This window comes from Protomyctophum bolini, assembly GCF_963924005.1.
Source record: "Protomyctophum bolini genome assembly, chromosome: 21".
NCBI lineage: Eukaryota > Metazoa > Chordata > Actinopteri > Myctophiformes > Myctophidae > Protomyctophum > Protomyctophum bolini.
The window spans coordinates 3680801-3697917 of record NC_137882.1 but is presented as its reverse complement, the minus strand read 5'-3'; the positions used below and the strand labels follow the sequence as shown (position 1 = coordinate 3697917).

General features: G+C 47.4%; 1 protein-coding gene across 1 annotated transcript in view; it reads right to left on the bottom strand.

Annotated features, from left to right (window-relative positions):
* LOC308336029 (rho GTPase-activating protein 21-like) overlaps positions 1-17117 on the bottom strand; it is a 55925-nt gene that overhangs the window by 5746 nt on the left and 33062 nt on the right. The window contains 8 exon segments of the mRNA XM_080793273.1: positions 2293-2324; positions 8203-8308; positions 8850-8891; positions 10246-10371; positions 10737-10826; positions 11700-11773; positions 12488-12566; positions 13081-13239. Of these exon segments, the coding sequence (XP_080649399.1) occupies positions 2293-2324; positions 8203-8308; positions 8850-8891; positions 10246-10371; positions 10737-10826; positions 11700-11773; positions 12488-12566; positions 13081-13239 (708 nt within the window).

Genomic DNA, 17117 nt, shown 5'->3' with positions numbered 1-17117 from the left:
TGCATGATGACCTGATGTCCTGCATGATGACCTGATGTCCTGTAGGAATGACCTGATGTCCTGCAGGAATGACCTGATGTCCTGTAGGAATGACCTGATGTCCTGCAGGAATGACCTGATGTCCTGCATGATGACCTGATGTCCTGCATGATGACCTGATGTCCTGCATGATGACCTGATGTCCTGCATGATGACCTGATGTCCTGCATGATGACCTGATGTCATGCATGATGACCTGATGTCCTGCATGATGACCTGATGTCATGCATGATGACCTGATGTCCTGTAGGAATGACCTGATGTCCTGCATGATGACCTGATGTCATGCATGATGACCTGATGTCATGCATGATGACCTGATGTCCTGCATGATGACCTGATGTCATGCATGATGACCTGATGTCCTGCATGATGACCTGATGTCCTGTAGGAATGACCTGATGTCCTGCAGGAATGACCTGATGTCCTGCATGATGACCTGATGTCCTGCATGATGACCTGATGTCCTGCATGATGACCTGATGCCCTGCAGGAATGACCTGATGTCCTGCATGATGACCTGATGTCCTGCATGATGACCTGATGTCCTGCATGATGACCTGATGTCCTGCATGATGACCTGATGTCCTGCATGATGACCTGATGTCCTGCATGATGACCTGATGTCCTGCATGATGACCTGATGCCCTGCAGGATGACCTGATGTCCTGCATGATGACCTGATGTCCTGCATGATGACCTGATGTCCTGCATGATGACCTGATGTCCTGCATGATGACCTGATGCCCTGCAGGATGACCTGATGTCCTGCATGATGACCTGATGTCCTGCATGATGACCTGATGTCCTGCATGATGACCTGATGCCCTGCAGGATGACCTGATGTCCTGCATGATGACCTGATGCCCTGCAGGATGACCTGATGTCCTGCATGATGACCTGATGTCCTGCATGATGACCTGATGCCCTGCAGGATGACCTGATGTCCTGCATGATGACCTGATGTCCTGCATCAAAGCCGATGCGGGGTAAAGCAAGCCACATGAACGGCAGTGCGAACATGATGGGAAAGCGTCCGTTTTTATTTCACACTCTTATTCTTTTTTTATTATATTTTTTATCCCACGATTTTGTAAGCCCATTTTTCACCCCTGTGTCAATCATCTAATGCAGTGGTTCCCAAAGTGGGGTCCGGGGACCCCCAGGGGTACCTGAGGGAGTTCCAGGGGGGACCCATCTATTTTGTTCATGTTCATAAAGTGCTAAAGTGTTTAAAGCAGTGGTTCCCAAACTTTTTCATGTCAAGGACCCCCAAATTGACACTACTTAGCCCGTGGACCCCCATTTGAAAAGATATGCCAGGGACCCCCATAAGAGAAGACGTCTACATTTAGACGTCTACATTTAGACGTCTGTATACATTTAGACGTCTACATTTATACGTCTACATTTAAACGTCTACATTTAGACGTCTACATTTAGACGTCTAAATGTGTACTCATGCTCATGCTTCCTTCATGCCTGAGTGTCCAAGTTGCTCCTTTTACAACCTGACAGGGGGGGAGTTTCCCTGGTTGGACGTATAGAGCGTGGAAGGAACACGTTATTCCAACCAGTTCCTTTCCCCTCCATCAGGCGCCCCGGCTGGCCAGGGGGAGGCAGATTCATACTCTTATACTCCAAATTGGAATGGAACTCAACCTCGGATAGAAGTTCCATTCGCTGACTATAAGGAAGAGGACTTGGAAATGAATGAAAGTTGAAGGCGAAGTCGTGCCCAGCACGGCCAGCAGCCCATTCATATGAAATGCCAGTTTCTTTTTGTTGCCCATTCTGACCTGAGATCAGATTAAAAAAAAATGTCTTCTACATCCTGACACGTTTTCTGAAAAAGCTATGTTTTCTATGTCAGTCGTTCTTTCTATTCAGTCGATTTTTCAAAAATAGCAGATCTACAAGCTCATAGCGCGCCACCGAGTGGCGTGCTATGAGCTTGTAGGTCTGCTATTTTTCAATAGCCAAAGCATAACATAATGCTTTAGCACCAAAAGGGGTTCCCGGCCGTCCTAAAATGGGTTAAAAAAATCCATTTCAAGTATTGATGATCCGTGTGTGCGCGCGGCCTGTGCGGGTTGTTGTGTTCTGGTCAACGGCGACAGACTAAACACGGGGGGCCAGTGTTTCATCTAAGGATGTTCACTTTGTGGAACCAGGGCCACTTCGTCACCTTGGCTATACCTCCCCCTACTGGCCCCCCGGAGGAAGGACAGCTTTAGACACACACTCACTCACCTTAGACTTAGCTGAGTCACTAGTCGGTGAATCTGTAGATAAAGAGAGAGCGAGATGAATTAGATCAGATCACTGTTATATATATATATATATATATATATATATATATATAAAACATGTCGTATACAGCATTTATTTAGCAGGGGTGCAAACTGAGGAGTTGAAGTAGGAAGAGAAAAGAATAACAGATGGAAAGAGAACCACGTTGATGATCAAAGAGCGTGACAGACAGACACGGTGTGGGACAGGGGGGACAGACAGACACGGTGTGGGACAGGGGGGACAGACAGACACGGTGCGGGACAGGGGGGACAGACAGACACGGTGCGGGACAGGGGGGACAGACAGACACAGTGCGGGACAGGGGGGACAGACAGACACGGTGCGGGACAGGGGGGACAGACAGACACGGTGTGGGACAGGGGGGACAGACAGACACGGTGTGGGACAGGGGGACAGACAGACACAGTGTGGGACAGGGGGGACAGACAGACACGGTGCGGGACAGGGGGGACAGACAGACACGGTGAGGGACAGGGGGGACAGACAGACACGGTGTGGGACAGGGGGGACAGACAGACACGGTGTGGGACAGGGGGGACAGACAGACACGGTGCGGGACAGGGGGGACAGACAGACACAGTGTGGGACAGGGGGGACAGACAGACACGGTGCGGGACAGGGGGGACAGACAGACACAGTGTGGGACAGGGGGGACAGACAGACACGGTGCGGGACAGGGGGGACAGACAGACACGGTGCGGGACAGGGGGGACAGACAGACACGGTGCGGGACAGACAGACACAGTGAGGGACAGGGGGGACAGACAGACACGGTGCGGGACAGGGGGGACAGACAGACACGGTGCGGGACAGGGGGGACAGACAGACACGGTGCGGGACAGGGGGGACAGACAGACACGGTGCGGGACAGGGGGGACAGACAGACACGGTGCGGGACAGGGGGGACAGACAGACACGGTGTGGGACAGGGGGGACAGACAGACACGGTGCGGGACAGGGGGGACAGACAGACGCGGTGCGAGGGACAGGGGGGACAGACAGACACGAGGGGAGGGACAGGGGGGACAGACAGACACGTGTGGGACAGGGGGGACAGACAGACACGGTGTGGGACAGGGGGGACAGACAGACACGAGGGGAGGGACAGGGGGGACAGACAGACACGGTGCGGGACAGGGGGGACAGACAGACACGGGGCGGGACAGGAGGGACAGACAGACACGGGGCGGGACAGGGGGGACAGACAGACACGGTGCGGGACAGGGGGGACAGACAGACACGGTGTGGGACAGGGGGGACAGACAGACACGGGGCGGGACAGGGGGGACAGACAGACACGGTGCGGGACAGACAGACACGGTGTGGGACAGGGGGGACAGACAGACACAGTGTGGGACAGGGGGGACAGACAGACACAGTGTGGGACAGGGGGGACAGACAGACACAGTGTGGGACAGGGGGGACAGACAGACACAGTGTGGGACAGGGGGGACAGACAGACACAGTGTGGGACAGGGGGGACAGACAGACACGGTGTGGGACTGTGGGGACAGACAGACACGGTGTGGGACAGGGGGACAGACAGACACGGTGCGGGACAGGGGGGACAGACAGACACGGTGCGGGACAGGGGGACAGACAGACACAGTGTGGGACAGGGGGGACAGACAGACACGAGGCGAGGGAGGGGGGCGAGCACGCCACGTTGACGAGGCGAGGGACGGCGACCACGGCCATGCTGCATGCGCTCAGCTCCACGTTCACACCTCTCTGATACACACACTTACATCACTACGGTGTATGATAGACAGATGGCACGGAGTGGAATGGGCTACTGTGTATATATATATATATATATATATATATATATATATATATGCACACAGAATAACTTTAACCCATCATTCTGACCTGAGATCAGATTCTAAAAAAATGTCTGTTTGGAAATGACGGTTTTGTGAAAAAAAGCTATGTTTCTATGTCAGTCGTCTTCCTCCAACGGTGTAGTTATTATTATTTAGTCACAAGTTTCATCGGTTATCTATTCATCATAAAACACACAGACATTACCACTGTCAATTGGAGGCTAAGAAAGACCTCATGAAACCGTTACTTTTCACGGTTCTAATTCAAACATAGTAAAAGCAGCAGATCCACATGCTCTCAAAGCACGTTTTAGCACGTGTAATATATCTGCTACTTTGGATTCTTTTGTGTGACCACGTAGGGCGTTCATTTACAAAAAAAGGTTTCTGCCCGAGAGCAACAATACGAAGATCTGGCCCAGGCGGTGGCGTAACCGTAACCGTCTGGGCACCCGACTGGTAATCCAGTCGCAGTGTGCCGCGGGTTCGACTCCCGAGCCCGACACGGCCTTTACTGCATGTCACCCCCCCCATCTATCTCCCGTTTCCTGTCAGCCTACTGTCTGTCCCTTCAAAAAACCAATAAAAGAAAAAAAATCGAACAATACAAAGATCTTTTTTCCAATAGCTACGGTAATAGCCAGAAACACAATGTCACTTTGCGTGACACTGTCATATACAACAGGGGTCTGCAAGCTTTTTCACATTAAGTGCCATGTTTTCATTTTCGTGATAGTCAGTGTGCCATATATAATTATGACACCACATCAAAGATGTAATGTTCCCAACTGATTTCGATTGTCCATAGGATACACAGAACAACCTTAGAAGTATTTTCTTTCACATCAGGATGTAATGATCATTACACTGAGAGCAATAAACCCGCCTATCTCCCATCCTCAGGCATGAGTTAGGATTATGTGCAGGATGTAATTTGTAGATGTGAGTGAATTTAACTTAACTGGCTAAACTTTTTTGGAATGTAAAGAAACGTCTCTGTCTCACACTTATGCCAGTGTGCCATTGATCACCCTCCCCTGTGCCAATGTTGGCACTCGTGCCTAAGGTTGCCTACCCCTGATCTACAACGCAGTATACATAACAAGATAATTAATTTATGAAACATAAAAATATGAAATATGGAGGTACAGTACAAGGCAGGTTCTGCCCGACAGCAACGATATATTTCCACGCAGAGCAGCGATACTCATTTTGGGACAGGATTGCTGACTTCAAAAAGGTCAAAACTACAGTACGCTATATCTCACATTTCAATTGGCCGTTCAACTCACTGACAAACTTTTTGCAATAATGTATTTGGCAGCATACCAACGAAATAACAAAAACACAACACAAATAAAAAACAATACACAATGACTGTAGTACTATCAACACAATACAGGATGGTATAACAATGCAAGACATTATGATGGCATGAATAAGTTACAGGACGTACGGTAACAATGCAAGACAATATGGTGGCATGAATAAAGAGACGGCTATGGATGAAACCGAACACATCTGACGTGACGGGGGGGTCACAGAGAGGGGCTATAGCTATGACACAGAGAAGAGAACATGTACGACTAAATGACGACAACGTCAGCAAAAGGAATAACCTACGATCATATCCACTTGCTGCTCCGCGTACCAATCGGCTACATCTTAACCCATTCTGAACGGGAAGCCATTTTGGTGTCAGCATCATGTCATGCTTTAGCTATTGAAAAATAGCAGATCTACAAGCTCATAGCGCGCCACCGAGTGGCGCGCTACGAGCTTGTAGGTCTGCTATTTTTTTTTAAATCGAAGAACGACTGACATTTTTTTTAATCTGATCTCAGGTCAGAATGGGTTCATCAGACCCAGTGTGTGTCCAGTGGAAACCTCGTGTGAATCTGATCTCAGGTCAGAATGGGTTAAACTTTGTGTTGATTTTTTTTTTTACTATATATATATTTTTTTTGTTGTTGTCATATACAAGACATCAAATGATAGAATAATATCTCGTGGTTATTATTAATGAATAAGCCAAGCCCCCCTACACGCCCCCTTTGAAGACAGATGGTTGGTACGGTATGTGTGTGTGCGACATTGACTGGTGAGGAGGGGAGGTTTATATAAAGACCACCATACCATGCTATCTCTCTCCTGTTGGCAAGCTTGCAAAGACAGTTTGGAGAGACAGCGGAGAGCCGTTTTCAGACAGTAGCACCGGTCTGTGTGTGTGGTGGTATACAGCTCTGACAGAACGCCCAACGCGCGCAAACACACACACACACGACAACACCAACCGACCGGATACGGTACTGTACCGTGCACCGTACCGCGTAGCCGATCTTTTCCCCCTTTTCTTTGTCAAACGCTTTGCTTTGGTGTGATTCTTGTTTTTGGGGGGGGTTTTTTGGTAACGTTTTCTGCATCTCTCCCCCCATTCTCATTTTGTCTTTGGCACGTACAGCAGTGTAATACGTTCTCTCACGAGACCCGCGGGGTTCGGCAGACTAGGCAGCTACACTGGGGGCAACAGTCCTTCTTCCTACAGTCCCAGCTGTCCATGGCGGACATTATGGAGTCCATCAGTGACATCACGGTGTGATAGACTCCGCCCACGTGGCCTGTGTTGAGAGCATTGTATGCATGTGTGAGTGGTTGAGGGAGAGGGGGCGGGGCGGGCGTCGTTAGGATTATAGGACCATAGACATAGAGGAGGGGGCGGGCGTCGTTAGGAGTAACGGACCATAGACATAGAAACGTAGATGCCTCCCTCGGCTCTGGGGCGCGCGTATCTCGCTTTTGCGACGCGCGCACGCGGAAAGCGTTGCGAAGCTTCCGCGCACGCGCGTCACAGAAGGGGACGTGTTGTTCGGGATATAGGCCAATCAGAGGCAATCATGCGGAACGTTTCTTTTCTCATGCCAATTAAAGAAGACTCCTTTGATAGGTCCAGGAAAAGACTGGATGTGCTGCGATTGGGCCAGTTGGTCGCTTGAGTGAGTGAGTGGCAGCAACGCCGCTTGAACTCCGCCGCCCTCACAGTGCGATATACGTACACCGGCGGCGCTCCAATGAACTCCAGCAGCCAATGAGGCGTCTAGGGTTTTATATCTATGGTTAGGACGCCAGACAGAGCCTCGCTAGGGAGAGGAACCACAGGTCGCCCTTCACTTAACAAAACACACATCAACTCCATCATCGTCTTTAGGAAAGAAATGCTGTTGTTGTTAGTGCAACAGTGGGCAGGGGGGAAAAGGGGGATTTCAGACAAAACACACAGTGGTGTGTTTGGTATAAAGTGGCTAGGACGGAGTTATTGGGGGGGGGGGGGGATGGTTCCATCACCTCTCTGCCTGTGTCACAGTGACCTGCCTGTGTCACAGCTCACAGTGACCTGCCTGTGTCACAGCTCACAGTGACCTGCCTGTGTCACAGCTCACAGTGACCTGCCTGTGTCACAGCTCACAGTGACCTGCCTGTGTCACAGGTCAGTGACCTGCCTGTGTCACAGCTCACAGTGACCTGCCTGTGTCACAGGTCAGTGACCTGCCTGTGTCACAGCTCAGTGACCTGCCTGTGTCACATCTCACAGTGACCTGCCTGTGTCACAGTTCACAGTGACCTGCCTGTGTCACAGCTCAGTGTGACCTGCCAGGTCACGGTGACCCAGTGGGAGAAGCGATACAAATCATTTGCTGGCTCTGGCCTTTTTTTGGAGTCGTGGGTTGGTTTGCCATAGACATTTCTATCTAATGGCAAACAGCCAAAGAAGCAAGGGAGGGGTGGTGGGCGTTTTTCTTTGGGGGGGGGGGGGGGGGGGGAGGAAGCAGCATTATACTTGAGCATTAATATGTGGATTAATATGTGGATTATATATCCATTACATTACAGTATGTACAGTAAGCCTATCAAGAGAGATAAGAGGTCCCTCGGAGAGGAGAGCGTAGTGGGGGAAAGGTATAGAGTAAAAGGTTGACCCACCACAGACAGACCCGTCTGCTCCAGGGAGGGGAGAGCGTGTTACCTGATACTTCACCCTGCGTGGACCCCGTGCGGCCGATGTTGGTGAGCAGGTGGTCGATGTTGGGGACGGGCTGGGACTCCACGGCGCTCTCGTCCTGGGACGCCGTCTGGAGACGGACAGACGGGGGGACAACAACCTCAGTGGCTGGACGGGTTCGGAACAGGCCTAAAACATTTTTCTCAGAAAACTGCCATGGTTTAGAATAGATGTGTAGAATCTATACATCTATCCTAAACCATGACCAGTTTTCTGAAATTTGGTTAATTCGTTTTATATATATATACACACATATATTTTATTATATTATAATAAATATATGTGTATATATAAAACGAATTAACCAAATATGTTGCAGTAATACATCAACAAAATAATGTTTAAGTTGGTGGCTGAGAAATTATATAATGTAAACATATTTACAAATTTCCAAAGTATTATATAACACTTAATCGAAAACAATAATAATAATAATAATACATTTTATTTATAAGGCGCCTTTCAGGGCACTCAAGGTCGCCGTACAGGTTAAAAACTGTACAAAAACACAGTTAAAAGCAGAACAAAACACAGCTTGCAGCAGAAGACACAGGTTTATGATTATTTTGTTAAGGTTTCAAATAGTTCTAGGCAGCGATGCGTGCACTCACCTTTGGCTCTCCGTTTCCATCCTCAGTGAAAAACCACTCGTACTAAAAAAGAAGAAAGAAAGAGGAACATTTAAAGGTATATTCAGTGACTTCACTCAAAAAACCGTAGGTTTCGTTTTTGGCTGTGGGACCCAAGCCTTCGTCCAAACAGGATAGAGAGTCAAAAAAACGAAACCTAAGGTTTTTTTGACCCCCAGGGGTTAACTGGGGACAGGGAGGTGTAGGTGTCTGGAAATAACTTTACAAATGAGATGAGATACAGCGATACGTAGGGATGGAACTCGATAACAGATACCCGGGAAAAAAAAGCTTATTGAGTAATGAGCACCCGTTATCAATATGGGCTTATCAAGCTTGATATTGAGCATATAGCGCTATATAGTTAACCTGACGCTGCCAGATCCAAGAAGCTTGCTACACAAGTTTGTTTCACAGCTTATTGGGATCTGGGATCTCGGGAGGAAATTCGATGACGGGGCCGTTTACTTTTTTTCAAGATACTTGGTAGATGATTGGACGGGACCGTCTGTCTATCACCGTGTGGGCGTGCAAACACAACCAATCATATTGACGTGTCTATATAGCTTCACATCCGGTTTCGCACATATCCCGCCCTTAGCTCACTCTGATTGGTTCGGTACAGGAGCTGTTCGGTGTTAGCTCAACTCCCTGAGAGATCCCAGATGGTTGCGGTGTTGGGGAACATGGTTACCCATTACCGCCCCCAGCTGGCAAAGTCAGGTTAGTATATAGTGGCCCGGTCATGTTTAAACAATCAAGAAATAAATGCCAGCCAGCGCTAGTGTCCGGGTAAACACAATTACGCTTTTAAAGTGGCGGTTATATTAATCAGTTTAAACAGTTTATTTAATATTATTTTATTGGTAAAAAAAAGGTAAAGAATTCATTGTCAACTCCTGTCAGTTCCACACAATAATAGAACATGCTCGATAGTGGAGCTCGATAAGAACCCGGCTCGATAAGCCTGATCGATGAGGTGCTCGTTATCGATAAGAATTAACCATCTCCCTCCCGAGCGATAAGGCCCGAGTCTCCAGGACCACTAGTAAGTGTCTCCAGGACCACTAGTAAGTGTCTCCAGGTCCTGGTCCTATCTATACTGGTCCTATCTACAGTATACTGGTCCTATCTACAGTATACTGGTCCTATCTACAGTATACTGGTCCTATCTACAGTATACTGGTCCTATCTACAGTATACTGGTCCTATCTACAGTATACTGGTCCTATCTACAGTATACTGGTCCTATCTACAGTATACTGGTCCTATCTACAGTATACTGGTCCTATCCATACTGGTCCTATCCATACTGGTCCTATCTATACTGGTCCTATCCATACTGGTCCTAGTATCTATACTGGTCGTATATACTCACGTTCTGAATGAGCGTCTCCACTATCTTGTACTGGTCCGGCATGTGTGTGACCATGTGGGTCATGTTGTCCTCCGACGTGCGCACCAGCGTGGGACCAAAGACGATGGCCAGGTTCCGCGGCTCCATCTAATACAGTAGGGTTTACAGTAGGGTTTAGTTTACTGTGTTTATTATAAACACGATGGCCAGGTTCCTCCGCTCCATCTAATACAGTAGGGTTTACAGTAGGGTTTAGTTTACTGTGTTTATTATAAACACGATGGCCAGGTTCCTCAGCTCCATCTAATACAGTAGGGTTTAGTTTACTGTATTTATTATAAAGACGATGGCCAGGTTCCTCCGCTCCATCTAATACAGTAGAGTTTAGTTTACTGTATTTATTATAAAGACGATGGCCAGGTTCCGCGGCTCCATCTAATACAGTAGAGTTTAGTTTGACTGTGTTTCGTCTGAAGACAATTCCGAGCGTGCGGTTCCATTCTTATCCATACCTTGTTCTTGTCAGAGCTGTCAGCCACCGTCTTCAGATGAGCCGAGAGGAACTTGAGGGTTTCATAATGATGGTCTGGCAACTCATGGAGCTGAAAGAGAAGGGACAGAGCACTGACTCCATGAAGAGAAGGGACAGAGCACTGACGCCATGAAGAGAAGGGACAGAGCACTGACTCCATGAAGAGAAGGGACAGAGCACTGACGCCATGCAGAGAAGGGACAGAGCACTGACTCCATGAAGAGAATGGACAGGGGACTGACTCCATGAAGAGAATGGACAGGGGACTGACTCCATGACGCCATGAAGAGAAGGGACAGAGCACTGACTCCATGACGAAGAGAATGGACAGAGCACTGACTCCATGAAGAGAAGGGACAGAGCACTGACTCCATGAAGAGAATGGACAGGGGACTGACTCCATGACGCCCAGATATCGATTAGGGCTGCAACCACTGATTAATACTGTTTATTCTATCCATTACTGGCACATTTCATACAACAAGGGCAGTCTCAGCGGTCCTCATTCATCAATCTATAGTCTAGTGTACAGACCATCTTAACCCATTTTGACCTGAGATCAGATTCTAAAAAACGTCTTCTACATCCCGACAGTTTTCTGAAAAAAGCTATGTTTCTATGTCAGTCGTTCTTCGATTTTTCAAAAATAAAAATAGCAGACCTACAAGCCACCGAGTGGCGCGCTACGAGCTTGTAGATCTGCTATTTTTCAATAGCTTAAAAGCATAACATAATGCTAACACCAAAAATGGGTTCCCGGTTCCCGCCCCAAAACACATTATATGTGCCCCTTTCATTCTTTCAAAATGGTGACACTGGGGCACTACATGCGGTAATTCCTAGCACACATTGTGTTAACTGTTGCACCCCATAATATACTATCAATGGGAAGAAGACTCAGAGTATCAGCACTGGTGTCAGTCAGCCATTCAGACGAACTCACCAGCCTTTTGATGGTTTTTAGTCTGTCAACTGGGTCCTCTATTCTGTTGGCCTCGATGAAGTCGGCGTACTTATCTGCATGGGAGAGACAAAGACAACTTCAAAAAACTAAAATAATTAACAGACATCTACTGATAGATCGTAGTTGCAGTCGTTGGCCACTAGGTGGCAGAAAGACACCAACAATTTGTTTGTATTGCATGAAGAGAAAAGGCTCTTTCTCTGTCTGTACTCAGGGCGGCAGTCAGACAGATATTTTGTGAAGCCACTAAGGAAATCGGGATTTCCTGAAAGTTCATAAAATGGCCTGTTGTGGCGCTGTCATTGGGCCCCAAAAAAAACCCCATATCCCCATAGAAGTCCATGTATTTGGGCCCAATTTCACCTAGACTGTATTACCTTAATAAACATGGTCATGAATACTTTCTGCTTCCAGTCACTAGTTTAAAGTCTCATTTCTCATGTCATAATATTCTTTTTGGAAAATGATGGTCCCATTTATTTAAAAAAATGACCATAAAGTCGCGTATGTTCTGAGGGGCGTGGCTACCGTTACAGTCTATGATCGGAATCCCCCACCCACTCGAGTCAAAATAAAAACCAACTAAGAAGAAGGGGGGGGGAAGCCCGCCTCGTTGTCTGGGCCAGCCAATGGGCCAGCTGGGCCCAAAACGGATCTAGAAAGATGGCGATTTACAATTCAAGGACTGACAGGCTTCATTTTACGTCCATATCAGAGCCGGAGAACGCTTTGTCCATATTTCTTTACAGTCTACGGTCTGTACTCACCGTTGGTGAAGAGAGGTTCTGGGAGTTTCCGGAAAAAGGACTTCAGTAAACTGCTGATGACGTTGAGGTCCCGCCATTTCTGTCAAACGGGACACACGGGTTAGCGTTAGCGTGTGACACCACACACTCATACAGTCCTCCATTTAGCCAGGCAGCAATATAGACGCCCTCATCCAGAGTCAAGTTCCAAGAACATTTGTCAAGTGCTAAGATAACGGATAAAGGATATGCTACAAAGTAACTAACAAAGTCGGGAACCCCTTTTGATGTTAGCATCATGTTATGCTTTAGCTATTGAAAAATAGCAGATCTACAAGCTCATAGCGCGCCACCGAGTGGCGCGCTACGAGCTTGTAGGTCTGCTATTTTTGAAAAATCAAAGAACGACTGACATTTTTAGAATCTGATCTCAGGTCAGAATGGGTTCATCAGACCAGTGTTTGTCCAGTGGAAACCTCGTATGAATCTGATCTCAGGTCAGAATGGGTTAAGTAAACCACCAGCAGTGTTCATTTTTACAACTCATTTTTATTTAGTTTAGCGTAAGTCAAGGTCTTTGGAATAAAAAGTATAGTTTTCAAGGTCTCACTCACGTCATCCTGGACGTCGATGTCGTTCAGCCCCTTGTGGTTGAGCTCCTCCTGCATGTTGGAGATGGCGGCGTTGTTCCCGGGGACGCGGTAGATCCCCGTGTACTCCAGGCCGCGGTCCTCCACCAGCTTACAGCACACGTCCACGATGAGGGGGACAAACTGCACCGCCACACAGACAGAGGAGGGTTTTACTTTACGATCAGGGGGACAAACTGCACCACCACACAGACAGAGGAGAGGGTTTTACTTTACACGATCAGGGGGACAAACTGCACCACCACACAGACAGAGGAGAGGGTTTTACTTTACACGATCAGGGGGACAAACTGCACCGCCACACAGACAGAGGAGGGTTTTACTTTACGATCAGGGGGACAAACTGCACCACCACACAGACAGAGGAGAGGGTTTTACTTTACACGATCAGGGGGACAAACTGCACCACCACACAGACAGAGGAGAGGGTTTTACTTTACACGATCAGGGGGACAAACTGCAGCACCACACAGACAGAGGAGAGGGTTTTACTTTGAGCTCAAAGTTCAAGACTATCATTGAAACCATATCACAATGCGAAGCGGCCATCTTCTAAGCCAGGGGTTTTCAACTGATTATGAACCAGGGACCACCACCCTGACTGAGAGTCAACCTGGGGACCATTGTTGTGGTGTGGGGGAAAGAAATTAACCTTCCATAATTATTAAACTCATGTTGCTGTTCATTGTAACTTATTCTATGAGTAAGCAGACACTTGCGATTGGTTATGCAACTTGCAATCCGGTACGGTTTCCCTTGAGATTCTAACTCACTTTTCTGTGGAAGTTCAGAGTAGACTTCCCAGTAACTGATGACATGGACATAATTTGTCACCAGATCATTTACTGCATTGTTTCTCAACAATACAATAAATTCAAATACGAATCTTCACTCTCCTACATTACTAAATATGCATGGTCAGGGACCACATGCAACACCTTCACGGACCACCAGTGGTCCACGGACCACCTGTTGAAAACCCATGTTCTAAGCAATTAGATTTTTGTTTAATTTGGGGGGGAAAGGAAAGGAAAGGTACTATGTTTACCCTGTAGGGTAACTGGACTAAGCTCAAGAACTTGTTTACAGCCAGGCCCTGCTCATAGAACATTTCATGGTAGGGGTTCAATGCCTTGTCCATTAAGGGCACTTCAGCGGTGGTAATTGTAACGTGCCGGTCCGGGGATACAAACTATAGCAACCTTCCGATATCAAGACCGCTCCGCAAACCGTTCGGCCACCACTGCCCCGGGCATTCAAAAACTCTGCACACCAGGGGTTCTCAAACGTATTTTGGCACAGGTACCCCGGCCTTGAAGGGAGAATTCTCGCAACACCGATAAGCATATACTTACAAGTTACAACCAATTAAGATTAGATTTAGATGCCATTGGAACTATATATATACCGGTATATATATATAGTCAAAAACAAACCATTTTATATGAATCATGTGCCAGTAGTCCTTTAATTAAAATTGATTTGTGTGCAAAACCTGACAGCACGTTATCAGTTGGATAAACGTAATTGTAATGATACCGCATTCAAAAAATAATTATGTTAAAATAATCATTAAAATTAATTATTTTACGGACGATTCTACAAATGCCTTCTAAATGCGGACAGTTATCTGAAAAAACCCCATGTTTCTAATGTCAGTCGTTCTCAAACAGTTTCATGTCCAGGACCCCCAAAAATATATGTATTTGGCCGCCGACCCCCATCGGAAAATATGTTGTTCCAGAGATTTGAGTTAAAAAACGTTCACTCTGAAAGAATTTATATTCAAAGATTTGAGGCACGATTTTTTTTGCACGACCTACAAGCTCTGTAGATCTGCTATTTTTTAAAAGCTAAATTATAACGTAATGTTTAAAACACCAAAAGGGGTAAAACAACCAAGGGGTTCCCGCCCCAGCATGGGTTAAAGGGAGGTATAGTCATCAGTGCCCATATACCCGAAGGCGGGGATGGCGAAAGGGCCTTTCTGTGTGGAGTTTGCATGTTCTCCCCGTGTCCCCTATAGCAGGGGTTCCCAAACTTTTTTGGACCAGGTACCCCTTTTGGGGTAGATATTTTTCCAGGTACCCCCTCATCCTCGCAACACGGATAACAATATATTTACAACCACAAGCAGTGTTTCCTGCAGGAAAAAGCTTTGGCAAAATGTCTAAATGTAGACGTCTAAATGTAGACGTCTAAATGTGTACGTCTTCTCTTATGGGGGTCCCTGGCATATCTTTTCAAATGGGGGTCCCTCTCATCCTCGCAACACGGATAACAATATATTTACAACCACAAGCAGTGTTTCCTGCAGGAAAAAGCTTTGGCAAAATGTCTAAATGTAGACGTCTAAATGTAGACGTCTAAATGTGTACGTCTTCTCTTATGGGGGTCCCTGGCATATCTTTTCAAATGGGGGTCCCTCTCATCCTCGCAACACGGATAACAATATATTTACAACCACAAGCAGTGTTTCCTGCAGGAAAAAGCTTTGGCAAAATGTCTAAATGTAGACGTCTAAATGTAGACGTCTAAATGTGTACGTCTTCTCTTATGGGGGTCCCTGGCATATCTTTTCAAATGGGGGTCCCTCTCATCCTCGCAACACGGATAACAATATATTTACAACCACAAGCAGTGTTTCCTGCAGGAAAAAGCTTTGGCAAAATGTCTAAATGTAGACGTCTAAATGTAGACGTCTAAATGTGTACGTCTTCTCTTATGGGGGTCCCTGGCATATATTTTCAAATGGGGGTCCCTCTCATCCTCGCAACACGGATAACAATATATTTACAACCACAAGCAGTGTTTCCTGCAGGAAAAAGCTTTGGCAAAATGTCTAAATGTAGACGTCTAAATGTAGACGTCTAAATGTATACGTCTTCTCTTATGGGGGTCCCTGGCATATCTTTTCAAATGGGGGTCCACGGGCTAAGTAGTGTCAATTTGGGGGTCCTTGACATGAAAAAGTTTGGGAACCACTGCTTTAAACACTTTAGCACTTTATGAACATGAACAAAATAGATGGGTCCCCCCTGGAACTCCCTCAGGTACCCCTGGGGGTCCCCGGACCCCACTTTGGGAACCACTGCCCTATAGGGTAGGTACCCTCACAAAAAACATGCAGTAATCCTGGTCTCTAAACTGCCTCCCCCTGGCCAGCCGGGGCGCCTGATGGAGGGGAAAGGAACTGGTTGGAATAACGTGTTCCTTCCACGCACTATATACGTCCAACCAGGGAAACTCCCCCCTGTCAGGTGTAAAGGAGCAACTTGGACACTCAGGCATGAAGGAAGCATGAGTTCAAGTCCGTTGCTCTCCCCTTGTCCCCCATATATGGGGACTAGGTTGGTGGAGGGTGTGTAGAGCCCGGGATCACATTAGATGATTGACACAGGGGTGGAAAATGGGTTACAAAAATCGTGGGATAAAAAAAGGGAGGTATATAGTGAGTTCCTATACCCTGTTGTTGTGTGCGGGGGGACAGTACATAGTGAGTTCCTGTACCCTGTTGTTGTGTGCTGGGGGGACAGTACATAGTGAGTTCCTGTACCCTGTTGTTGTGTGCGGGGGGACAGTACATAGTGAGTTCCTGTACCCTGTTGTTGTGTGCAGGGGGGACAGTACATAGTGAGTTCCTGTACCCTGTTGTTGTGTGCGGGGGGGACAGTACATAGTGAGTTCCTGTACCCTGTTGTTGTGTGCGGGGGGAGGAGGTACATAGTGAGTTCCTGTACCCTGTTGTTGTGTGCGGGGGGACAGTACATAGTGAGTTCCTGTACCCTGTTGTTGTGTGCGGGGGGACAGTACATAGTGAGTTCCTGTACCCTGTTGTTGTGTGCGGGGGGGACAGTACATAGTGAGTTCCTATACCCTGTTGTTGTGTGCTGGGGGGACAGTACATAGTGAGTTCCTGTACCCTGTTGTTGTGTGCGGGGGGGACAGTACATAGTGAGTTCCTATACCCTGTTGTTGTGTGCGGGGGGACAGTACATAGT